This window comes from Jaculus jaculus, chromosome 5 (assembly GCF_020740685.1).
Source record: "Jaculus jaculus isolate mJacJac1 chromosome 5, mJacJac1.mat.Y.cur, whole genome shotgun sequence".
NCBI classification, from domain to species: domain Eukaryota; kingdom Metazoa; phylum Chordata; class Mammalia; order Rodentia; family Dipodidae; genus Jaculus; species Jaculus jaculus.
Window position 1 is genome coordinate 88,708,209 of NC_059106.1, and position 12,602 is coordinate 88,720,810.

The 12,602-nt window shown below is 51.6% G+C and overlaps 1 protein-coding gene across 1 annotated transcript; it reads right to left on the bottom strand.

The window, feature by feature from the left end:
- Nucleotides 1–830: 830 nt before the first annotated feature.
- Nucleotides 831–3,855, bottom strand: Dmrta2 (DMRT like family A2). The gene is made up of 2 exons (XM_004663236.2): nucleotides 3,300–3,855; nucleotides 831–2,035 (listed from the first exon to the last, which is right to left on the bottom strand). Exons 1-2 carry the CDS (start codon nucleotides 3,853–3,855, stop codon nucleotides 1,002–1,004), a joined length of 1,590 nt encoding a protein of 529 aa, XP_004663293.1. The 3' UTR covers nucleotides 831–1,001.
- Nucleotides 3,856–12,602: the final 8,747 nt, after the last annotated feature.

A 12,602-nucleotide genomic window follows, 5' to 3' on the forward strand; every position in this document is an offset into this window, starting at 1 on the left:
GGGCCAGTGGATAGAAGTCCTCCCGAGTTTACAGCATATTAATCTATAAAACCTGATACGTACAATGCGCATATATTCAATTTTTTTCCATTTTGTCCATTTTCTGCTTTGCTTTTGAATGTTTTCCACGTTAATACCAAGGTCACCTACAGATTACAATTAATAACTTAGAATTTCATTTTATAACATTATACACTGGCTTGTATATATATGTATAGATTATATATAGATTTATACATATATAAAAACTCACACTGCACCAAGGAAACCCATGCTTATCTGCGTAAGCAACAAAGAGAGCGACAAATACCGCAACGAGGAAAGTGCACCTTAGAACTGGTTTCCTTTTTTTCTCTTTTTACAATTGATACCGATATATATATGTGTGTCCTGAAGACTCCACTCTGTGCCAACAGATGTAGACATCCTAAGTTTACCTTTGTTAGAGTGGATTTTAAAAAAAATTCAAGGGGAAGGAAAGTTGGAGACACACAGAAGACCCTGTTTCATCTGTCCTGCCATCCGTCCGAGAGCGCGAGTTGGCGAGGTGAGCTTGGTTAGCTAAGGTAGCAGCAGGAGGGAGAGCGGCCGCGGTGGTGGCTCTCGGAATTCTCAGGGAATCCTGGATTGATTGATTGATTCCTTCCTTCCTTCCTTCCTTCCTTCCTTCCTTCCTTCCTTCCTTCCTTCCTTCCTTCCTTCCTTCCTTCCTTCCTTCCTTCCCTCCTTCCTTTTTTTTTGACAAAGGGGCTGAACGAATCTCTGGGCAGAACCTGGATCCAGAGCTCGGGCCTGCTCTGTGAACACCTGCGCGGGGCGGGGGTGGGGGTGTGTGGGGGTGCTCCTACTAGCTCAGCCCTCCTATTCACCCTCCAAAACAATCCCCCCTGCCACCTCCGGGCCCAGGAAGATCTCGCTAGGGCGCTGCGAGCTCGGGGAGAGAGGAAGCGACCAGGCTGGGGTTAAGGTTTGGGGGCCGCCTGGCTGGTGAGCGTTGGGCCCTACTGCTTTTCAGGGGTGCCATTGACCATGGGCCCATACAGCCCACTTCCGTAGGTGGGCTCCTTGTGCACGGCCGCGGCCGCAGCGGCGGAGCGGTCACGCATGAGATCGCTGAAGGCGTAGTCCATGGGCGGGCGGAAGCCCAGCGTGGGCACCAGCCCCGCGGTGGAGTAGGGCGCCATGAAGGCCAGGCCGCGGCTGTGCGCCGCAGCGGCGGAGTAGGCCAGGCGCAGCGGGCTGAGGCCCAGGGGCGCTCCCAGCGGGTAGGCGCCCGCCTCGGCGCCGAAGTGACTGGCGTTGGGCTGCAGCGGCGAGAAGGCCGAGCGACTGCTCAGCGAGCCCAGGGCACCCGGGGCCACAGCGCCGGCCAGCAAGGGTCTGTGGTGCGGGGGTGCGGCGGGCCCTGCCTGCAGCGGCGCGGGCAGCCCCGAGCCCCCCGCTGCGGCCTCGACGCGGCCGGGCCACGCGTCGTCCGCAGCCGCTGCACCCACCGTGGCCTTATCCAGGGGCGCAGTGGGGCCCAGGCCGGCCGCCAGGCCTCCGCGGTGATGGTTCAGCACCTGCTCGATGGCCTGCACCACGTCGCCGCCGCAGCCCTGCAACACCAACTCTAGGACCCCCCTCCTATGGCCGGGGAAGACACGCGTCAAGATGTCCAGAGGCGTCCGCTGTCGGGGGCCCGGGCCTACCCCCAGCCCTGAAGCCGGCGTGGCCTCTGCCTCTTCCTTGTCAGCCTCAGAACCCGATTCAGAACCGAGTGGGCTAGCGGAGCCCGGGCTGTCCTCTTCGCCGCCGCCACCAGTGCCTGCGCTACCTGCCTCTTTGGTGGCTCGGGCCAGGGGCGACCCCGAAAAGGACTCGCCATCGCCGTTCTCTGAGCCAGATCCGGCCCGTACCTCCGGGGAGGATGTCCCAGGACCAGAGTCCGCGCCATCCGGGGATAAGGGCTTCACAGGCAGCGGAGGTGGGCTGTCCGGGTGTCCTGCTTGAAGCAGAGTCTTGGGAAACAGGTCAAATTTCTGCAACTTGGCCTCTGAGAGATGAAAAAAATACGGATGTGAGGAGCGGCGAAGGATACCAGTTTCCTCTCATTCCGAACCCCTAAACCTTCATTCGCTGTGCCCCAGGATCCTGATTTCACTACTCCTCTGAGTCTTTATCTCTGTCCCTAGGAGTCATGCTCTTTTTGTACCTAAAACTTCAACCACTTGTATTCTGTAAACTTAATATTCTGTGCTGTTCTTCCCACACCTGTGCCCCAACACCTTTCCAATCCCGCCCGCCCTGCCCTGGAGAACAAGCCTGGCTTAGTTTCAGCAGGAACGAACTTCACATCTACTAACATCTTATAACTGTAATAAAATATCCTACTCTGTCCAGGGGATTCTAAGAGCCAACAGTGCCCTGTACTGAAAGACTCTTGGGTGACTATTACGTCTCAAGTCTCTCTACAGACAGAAGTAAAAACCTCTATTTCTAAGTTAGTTTATTTTTCAAATTAATACCTAAGGGGTTCTTCTCTTTCAGGCTTAGAGCTAAGCCCCCTTCCCATGACCCTGGCCTAATTTCTTTCCTCACAGAAAAGGGCTTCAGGGATCTGGAAGAAGAGATGGGTCTATTCAGAAAGAAAGAAACAAGGGTCAGAGATCCAGGGAAGAGAGAAAGAGCAAACACTGAGAGAAATTGGCACGTGTGGGAAAGAAAATAGAAAGGGACGTCTCCTGTGGTTTGTCTAGACAGCGTTAGGAACGTGAGAAAAAGAATCTTACTGGGAAAATGTAGTAATTTATTTAGTAGGTAAGGAAAGCCACAGTCTTGGAGAGAGTTGTTTCTGAAAAAAGTTGGGAAGAAGGGAAAGGTGACGAATGAAGAGCAAGGCAAGCTGGGCGTGGTGGCGCAGCCTTTAATCCCAGTACTCGGAAGGCAGAGGTAGGAGGATCGCTGTGAGTTCGAGGCCACCCTGAGACTACAGAGTGAATTCCAGGTCAGCCAGGGTCAGAGCGAGGGGGTGGGGTAGGGGAGAGCAAGGCAAAGGGAATGATGGGATGGGAGTCCTTCCACCTTTGGGAGGAAAAGACCTACTAGAGTGAGTAGAGAACTAGGGATCTACGTCCTGGACGAAAAATAAGAAAGATAAAGGAATAAAGCCCAAAACCCCAGACGGGGTGGGGGGTTTACGGTGGGTGGTGAGCTCTAGTAGATGGGGTGTCTGGGGGTCAACTCTGCATCGCGCACGGTTACAGCGACCCTGCTCCTCCCTCCACTTCCCCTTCAGCCCGGGCCCCGACCTCACTCACCTGAACCGCCAGCGCCTGGGCCGCCACCACCCGTACCCGCAGGCGCTCCGGCTCCCGGGCCCCCGCTATCGGTGGCGCACACCGAGCCAAACACTTCGTAGGCGGGTCGCGGTGGGATGATGCCATTGGCAGCAGCCAGTGCCAGGCCCTCGGCGGTGCCATAGAGGAGTTGCAGCTCGCGCGCCTCGTTCTCCTCCTGCGCCTGCTGCCTGCGCAACGCCACCTGTGCGGCCATGACGCGCTGGCGCTCCGCGATGAGCGTGCACTTGGCACACAGGCAGTCCTTCCAGCGACAGTAACGCTTGTGGCCCTTGAGCGCCGACACCACGCCATGGTTGCGGCAGCGCGCGCACTTGGGTGTCCGCGGGTACTTCTCCGCGGCCCGCAACAGCAACGGCGGCGCCCGCAGCAAGCCTCCGGCTACGCTCACTGGCAACGACGCGGCGGCCGCAGCTGCGGCCGCCACCGACGCCACCGACGCCACGGGAGGACCCGTCGCTGTCGCCGCAGCTGTGGCCGCGCCGGGCACACTGGGTAGCTCCGAGCGCAGCTCCATGGCTGGACCTGGGTGGAAGAAGGTGGGGAAGGGGAGAGATCGGCGTGAGCATTAATTAAACATAGCCTGGAGGAACCCACACTTGCAACTTTGCTCATAGAAGTTTGGCTAGCAATTGCCAAACTGCCGGGAGGAGGCGTATTCGGAGCCTCCTTGTAAATCCGAGCTCCCCCACAAAACTCCCATCTCAGGGTGCTCTTATATCTGATTTATACTTCGGGCGTAAGATTTCGTTTCAATTAGTGGTTCTTCTGGAAAAAAAATAAAAACAAAAGACATAAAAGTTTGGAAGTCACTCGTTCAGATGAATGTAAGGAGGATTTAGAAAAGAAGATATTCCTCCCCAAACTTAGGTTCATTGGGGTGAGATGGGAAGGCAGAATTGTGTAGTCAATGGGACTCCCAGTACAGAGAAAAAATTTGGACCAACAGGCTGATATCAAGACGAAACAGGCAAAGCTGGAGCAAGAGGTTAAATCTGTTGAAAGAGTAATAAGGAGAGACAAGTGCAGGTGAGGTGTGGCGGTGATCAAGTTGAGCTCGGGATCTTACTTGTTTTTAATGTGAGTGGTGGGTGGTGGAAACAGGAGAATTGGGGGGCGTGGAAAAGAAGAATTTCTTTCTATTAAAAGTCGAGTAAGGACTAGAAAACTAACTCGCAGGTAAAATTAGGCAGGCCTGACTTTTGAGTTCTGGGAATTCAGTAGTCAGGGCCTCTAGAGAGTGAGAGAAAACAATAGGTGTGGAATCAAATTTAGGGGGAGTAGAAAAGATTAACGAGAAAATTCAACTGAGGAAACTTTCCTTGCCTAAGCAAACCCAGCCCAAAGATTACTTTGGGGATTAAGGAAAACGTGCAGCAACAGCTGATATGAGTGACCAAGATCCAGTGGGTCTTGCACAAGTGGGACACAGGGACACGGGAGGAACTCTCTCCAGCAAAAGGAAAATGAGGATAAGGGAAAACCCTGTGGCACCATTGTTATCCCTAGTCTGGAGTATACAGGGAGGAAGAAGTACCCTGACAAAAGTTTAGCGTCGAGTGAGGGGAGTGTGGGAGATCTTTTCGCTGACCACCTCCCACACCCCTCTTCATCCCTCCCAGTTTAGGGACCGAGTTCTCTGACACGCCCTCCTCATCCCAGGACTCTTTTGGGACCCCGCTGGTGCGCTGATTCCCAAATCCTTGTCCCAAAGTCAGGATTCTGGGACTTGGATGGTCCAGGAGGCCGCAAGGAGCCCCGGGAGTTGCCTGCAAAACTGACCATGAGTCCCCTGGGCTCCGCAGCCTCGGAAGGCCCCCGCAGGCCCACCTCCTAGCTTCCGCCACAGCCTCCTAGGCCCGCCACACCGGCCGGATTCTCGTCTGAGTCCTGAACCAAACATTGGAATCTCAACTGGAGAATCCCAGACCCCTCTGTGTGCGCGTGTGCCTTTTCTTGATCATCCAGGCCGCGCAGTCCCATGGGGCCTAGGCCTAGCCTACAAAGGCCGCAGGCCAGTCGCCACCCCGGGTCGCCCTGGGGCCCCCAGCTACCTGCCTCGGGTTCCGGGATCCTCCTCCGCCGGCGCCGCACGCGCCTCCCAGCTCTGTTCACGGTCCTGGCACGGCTGGCCTCTCTTCCCCTTGTCCCAGGCCCCTGATCTGACCACGTCACCCTCCTGCAGTCACCATGTTCGAACTTCAGGACCCCCTCAGAACCCAGAGAAGTCCAGACCTGTCGGAAATCCCGGCCAGAGGCCAGATGTTTGGAACCCGCCGCACCACTCTCGCCCGGCCAGGTCCCCTCGCGGTGCGCACCTGATGCGGTGCTCAGCCCTGGCCCAGTTGCCCGGCGCTGCTAGACACTCAATGAGCCTCTCGCTAGCTCTATTGTTGCTCCTTAGGGCTCCATTAGACAGAATTGGACAACAATGTGGCGCCTGCCATTGGCCAGGGGAGGCAGTCAGCGCTCTGATTGGCCAGGTCCGCTCCCGGGGAGCCCCTCATTCTACAGTGTCCGAAAGATTCGAAACTCCAAAAGCTCCACTGTGTGTCTCAGGGAAGGGAGGGGGCAAGCCAGGGAAGGAGTGGGAAAAAAAAGTGTGCGAGGAGGAGCGTTGGAAATATCGTGACAAGAAGTTTCCGTGCGCCCAAGAGCGTGTGAATTGCTCTTAATTACCATGTCCGGTGCGCCTGTCGGAGTAGACGAGTGTAACCCCTAGGTTTCTGGGGAGCGGGCTGCACAGTGCTCTGGCTGGGGGCGCTGGGCAAGGCCGAGCTTCCCAAGTGGCCCTGGAGGCCTGGGGCTGGTTAGGGGCAAGAGACAATTCAATTACCGCTGCTGGGGTGAGAGTGGATCGAGGGTGCTGAACTGGGCAAGGGAGGGTATTTATGACATACATGCCAAGATGATTTTTCTTGCTTCCTTGTGGCTCTGCGTCGGTATGCTCCCAAGTCCGACGTTTTTGCAAGTTAGTTGAGCGCTGCTTTGCATTCCCCAACCCCTGCCGCCTTTAACTCTCAGTTCCTTCACTTGGGAAGTACTGATATGATAGGCATCGCGGAGGATAAGTGTGACTTATTAGGATCTTCGTCATTAAAAGAGGAGCACAGAGGAGAAATGAGGTTGCTCTTCCTGCTGACGCCTGCCTTGAGCCGCGTGGTCTCAGCTTTTCCTTTCTAAGTCCCTGTCACTGGGACCCTTTCTTTCACTTCTGCTTTCGGTATCTTTTCTGTGGAGGTTGAATTCCTTTTGTCATCGTTCGAAATTAACGAACAGTTAATTTTTACCTTTTACGAAAGTAAGACCGCCTTTGCGCCTTTCCAGGGCCTCTTGGCCGTGCAACTGTCCCTTCCTCTTGCCCAGCAGGAGACAAGGCCGCTGCGGGGCCCCCTCCCCACAACTCGGGCATCAGTTTGACTTTTGCCTTCCTCTACCTGTGCTGATCACCGCCCTAGGAAAAGCTCCATCTGCTGAGGAGGTAACGGCTTTCCAATTTTGTTTTCCTTTTAATAGCAACATCTAGAATAAATGCTGTGATCCTCGGACGGGGCTGCCTTCGGTTTCCCTGGTTCTTTTCTTTCTGGTTTTGCCTTTAATATAACATTGCCCTCATTTTTTAAAATGCCTATTTTAATCTCTTTCAGAGTAAAGGAAGCTCATTTTAGTAAGAAAAGTAAGCTCCTCTCCCCTACCCCTCTATTCCCTGCCGTGCCTTTTCGCCCTGCTCATTAGAATCTCAGGGGGCCTAAAGGGTCTAGTCCACTGGATCCCAGGACATCCACCTCCTGGGCGCGCAAAATTAGCCCAGGGCTTAGAGCCACCGGTCTGCAGCCCCTCCCACCAGGTAGAACCGCGGGGCGGCGCCCAGCTGATCCCGCAGTTTCGGACCCCTGGAGCGCGGGCCTAGGTGGGGGAGGGGAGCAAGGCAAGATCCCCCTGACTCCAACTGCAGGACTTGGCGCTCGGGAAGAGCCAACGGAAGATCAGACTGGAGGAGAGGTGAGGAGGGTATGATATGGTGAAGAACCGGATGGAGAACTTCCATAAAGTTCACCAGGCCCGACTCAAAGGACCTGAACAGTATAGACAAGAAACCTGTTCGCCGGCTCCTGGAGAATTTCGCCAAGTTTGAGAGAGAGAAAAGGGTCACCTCGTGCGAGGGCCTCCCTGTGAAGTGAGGGCAAGAACAACCTAGGGTAATATGTCCTCTGTGAGAGGACCCTGCGCTCAGGACCTGCACTCTGGGCTTGCAACACCTGAAAGTTGTGTGGTGGAATAAATCCACCGACATCTGAGCTGGAGGGATGGGGGATGGGCGAAAATCACGGACCGCAGCCGGATTCTTCAGGCGGGGCCTCCAGGTGCATTTCTAGAGCTTCCTCCTCTTCCTCCCCTCACCCTTCTTTTTTTGACATTTTTTCCAGAAATTATTTTAATGTCCAAACGAAATAAACTACACAAATCCCCTTAGTTTTCTGGAGAGCGGTAACCTAAATATGATTCGTCCACTCTGGTCTAGAAAACTTGAGCTTTGCAACAGACCTGAAAGGAAACTCCTTTACGTTGGAGCGGGAGCCCGGCGTCCTGGAAATCAGACAGCTCAACCTTAGGTTATCTCCTCAGACCTTTTCGTTCTTTTTGCTCGAATTCATATCCCCTTTTGAGAGCCTGAGGTTGTGAATGTGTGCGGATGGTATAACCTGTCCTGGGCCAGGATTCCTGTACCCACCCACAACAGGAAAGGATGTGGTTGCCCAGCTTCCTGGTCACCACAGGAGCAAGTCCTTCCTCCCGTGAAATTGCAGTCGGAAAGGGCGAGAGTTAAAGGCAGTAACCCCAGCCTAGCAGCGGGCGGTAGGGAGAGCACCCAGGCAGAGGCAGCAGAACTGCCCCCGCACACACACACACCTGAGTGTGACTTCACACCCAATGATCTCTTAGCCAGTGTAGACGCACTCGCGCGCGCGCGCGCGCGCACACACACACACACACACACACACACACACGAATTGAGCGTCTATAGGGGCGCACTCACCTCTGATACTGACTTCCCAACCCAAGGGACTCAGAAAGCTTGACCTCAAGGCATTCTTATAAGCAAGCTCTCCTGAGACACCCTCTTGGTGAGTGACCTCACATCCCAATACTACCCTTTTAGGTACACACCAAGACTTGGGTATACCCGCACACAGTATGCTCTCCTTCACCCACAGCCCTGTCCCACAGGCGGGGATCTTTGCAAAGAAAGCACCACAAATAAGTTTCCAGAGAGAGATGGCCTCACACATTCAGCCGTGTCCTCAGTTCAGAGTCATATGCTGGGGCCTCTGCCATGGGCTGGTAGGCCGAGGGGAGAGCACCCAGCCAAGAAAATATCCCAGGACTCCTTTGATACTTCGCTCACACCCAAACCATGAGGTCCAAAGGGACGGCGTTAGTGGGGACCTGCGATCAGGCTGGGGTTGGGGACAAGGATTCAAGAAGGACTGGAGGACCCATAGGGGACCTGGGAGGCGTTGACTTTTGCGCTGTTTGCCCGAGGCCTCCAAGCAAGCAGACGCCATCTGTTTGCCGGCTGTGGCGCGTCCCATTTAATTACCCTCCCGGCAGCCTAATAGAGATGATATTAAACTAAATCTTTCTGACATTAAAAGTAATTATCCTCAAACCGGTGGCTCCGGGACGGAATCGCATCTCCCACATTCACTCCTTCCCACCGCTCTGGATTCCGTTAGTTTGGCTGAAAGTCTTCACCTGAGAAGGGGCGAGGAGAGGGTAAGGAAGGCGCCTTTGGGAGAAGCTCGGCGAGTCGCCGACCTGCGTTTCCCCGCACAACCACGGTAGCTCCTGCTCCCGCGTGGACACTCACGTGTGCACTAGCATACCCAACATTTTCCTCCAGCTCAAGTTACAGCCCCTCTGGTTAAGACCCTCAGCCGCACGCGCCCCAGGCTGGATGGTAGAGGCACAGCCTTGCTTGCTGTCGCTGTCCCCATTAAAATGGACCATTTTCGCAGTCAAAGCCACTGATCTGGTCCAGGCCAGGGTCAGAGAAAGAGCACAATTGCGGAGCCAGGAAAAGAAAACTCGCTGTGACTCTGGGCTTTTCGAGCTCTCTTCGGGTGAGGAGCCAGTATCGGCACAGTGGTTTAGGAAGTCGCATCAGCCTCCAAGAGGCAGGTCCTTTTATTTCACTTGTGAAAAACCGCGTGGAACAGTTGTCCCAACTCTTACAAGAGCACAGAACAGCAAAACCGCAAACCTGGATTACTCCGCCCAGCTCCCAGGCCTGCGGGCTCGCTCCAACCAGACGCCAGGGCCCTTCTCTTCGCCCGCTGGGGCTGGACGCAGCTGCCCCAGGCCCCTTCCTCCAGCAGCGGAGGAGAGGGCCCGAGGACTGTAGGAGGAGAGAGGGCACCAGTGCTGCGAGTGTGTCTGGAACCGCTAACCCGGACCCCCAAGCCCCAGCTTCAGCGCTCCTTTGGACCCGGCGAAGCTACAGCTTGAGAACTGCTTTCATATGCCCAGCATCATTTTGGTTCTTTTTTGGATCGTGCACACAGCCACTCTGCTAGCCCTTAGGTGTAGCTTGCGTTTCTTGGAAGGCCATCGTTTAGGGAGGTGTAATTTTTCACACTCACACAGAAGCGTGGCCAGTGGAATTTCAGCAAGTCCAGTAACTTGCCTGGGGCCACAGCACTGCCAGCCTTGAGGAAGAAATTCAGATCCAACTTCTACTCTTCCCACTTCTGTCTCCTCATCTTTTTGTTCCGCATTTGTTGAGCTCCTAGTATGTGTAAGGGCCTAAGGACCTGAGATAATCAACTGTGATGGGCCCTCACAGAGCTCATTGGACAACTAGGTACATAGTCACCTACCAGTGACTTTATAGTGGGAATGGAGTTCCAGTGGGAGTCCTGGGAATGGGGGAAGTAAAGAAGGCTTCCAGGAAAAGAACCCCCTATGTGAGAGCTTATGTTTTCCAAGAGCAAGCTGTTAGTGTTTGTTCTGACAAAGTAAACATGTTATAATATTTTAGACAATTTAGTACAGTATATTTGGGATATATTTTTGTTAAACTTTTTCGTGTACAAAAACATATCTTTTGTTTACAAATCTAAGTATTTTCCACACTAATCAACAATATTTACATAATCGTTTAAAAATTGTTTACTATCCCAAGGTATGGACATATCTTATTTAGCCGTTTATAGTTAGTTTTCACTTTTTGCTTTAATAACATTGCTACCATGACTATCCCTTGTGAATCTGCCCAATTATGTCTTTAGGATAAACTCCTAGGAATGAAATTGATGAACAGAAATTTTCCTAAACAAGGCTTTTGCTAGCTACTTGTCAAGCAGCCCTCAGGAATGGCTGTGTTAAGACACTCAGCAGATGTACATCGTGCTGATTGTTTTAACCGCTGCCAATTCAAGTAAGAGAAGTACTATTTCAATGGTACAGTCATTTACCATTCCTTAAGTTACTCCAGTTTTAAATGTGTTCGTCACTTGTGATCTGAATATATCCTTTTTTTTTCATCATAAGGCTCCTCTTTCCCTTAGTTTTAATAGCTATCCATAGACCAGACAGACACCTCCTCTGTTAAATCTTCTGTGCTTCCTTACACTGCTGTTTTTGTTGAACCTGCTTTCTACTAGTATGCTGGAGTTTTATACATTTTTAGGTAGTCAAGCTTTTTTTTCTTTATAAATCATGTGTGTTTCCAGTATCTTACTTAAGTATTGTCCAAATACAAACTTGTAAAATAGCATTCACTTATATTTTAATTAGGTCTTTTCATAGTCTGCTTCATGCTATCAGTTTGATTGAAATTAATTTTGATGAAAGTCATGGAAATTTGTAACTTATTTTTCCCCAAGTGATTGGCTAGTAATTATAGCACTATTTCATGATCTACCAATTCTCCATTGACCATATACTAAATACTCAGATAAAACTGGTTGTTTTCAGTACTTCTTTTTTTAGGGAACTGTTTGCATTTCTTTCTCCAGTGTCAGTACTTTAATTGTATTACTAGTTGGGAGGGCAGGCAATACTTCTGATTCCTTGTTCTTTTTCAAGTCTTATGGCTACTTTCAAAATATAGTTTCCTGGATAAACATTTTATTAAACATAATTAAGTTTAAAGGTAGTTAAGAAAAAAAAGTAAATTTGGAAATTCAACTGTCTTTAGAAATTAATTGAGAAAATTACCTATCTTTACAACATGGATGTTTCCACTCTGGAGAATGTGACTTTATTCACAACTGTGACATCTCTTGAGTAAGTGTTGCAGATGTACTTTACTTTCTATAGTTCTGTTTCCTAAACATACATCCTTGGAAAATTCTATAGTTATTTGAACAGAATCCTTTCACTTACTATGACTAACTGCTTATGACAGGAGAACAAGAAAATTACTGTTTTTTATCTTGGGACCAGCTTCCCTTCTGACCTCTCTTCCATGTAAAAATGTCAAAGTTGTTCTCACAATTTTCTGAGACTCAGAACTGGCCAGGCAGAGGAAAAGGTCCAGAATGTGTGCAGTTCTCCTAGGACTCTGGGGGCTGATTCATAGATTGACCTTCTTTGGACTACCCTTACCTGGATCCATCTCCCAAGAGGGCCTGTGGAAATAGTGACTTTAAGAACCAGATTCCAGGTTATTGCCCCCTTCCCTGCTTGGAGCCTCATTGGTGATGTTGAGTTAGGACAGAAAGACAAGGAGATTTAAGAGGGCAGGAAGGCCTCCACCCACCTAAGCCCAATCAAAGTCTCAGCTGGGAAGGTTGCCATACTTTGTCACTGACAATGTGACTTTGGGAGATTCATCAACCATCTAAAGGCTTGCTTTCTAGAAACAGAGTCAGATTGTGTAGAGTCAACAGTGACTAGGTCACCAAAAGGAGAGTATGGGTAGGAAGGGAATTCAGTCTTTATTCTGGGCCAGATCAGCCCAGATCTGAGAACAGACCTTTCTTCAGAGAATAGCAAGGAATTGTAACATCCAGGCCATGGACCAAACTTCAAAGGGAAGATGGATTTGGACAGGAGAAGCCTGACACCCACAGGTCATCTTTCTTTGCTGTCATCTTGCACTTAAGTTTTTACATTCTCCTCCCACCGTTTCCTGTGGGTCACACAGTGTGATTGTGTGTGGACTTGGTAGTTCCTAGGTCCCTAACTTGCTAAGGGCTTGCCAGGTCCATTCTTCTCTAATAGTAGTAGGTGGCACTGATACACAGATACCAGATT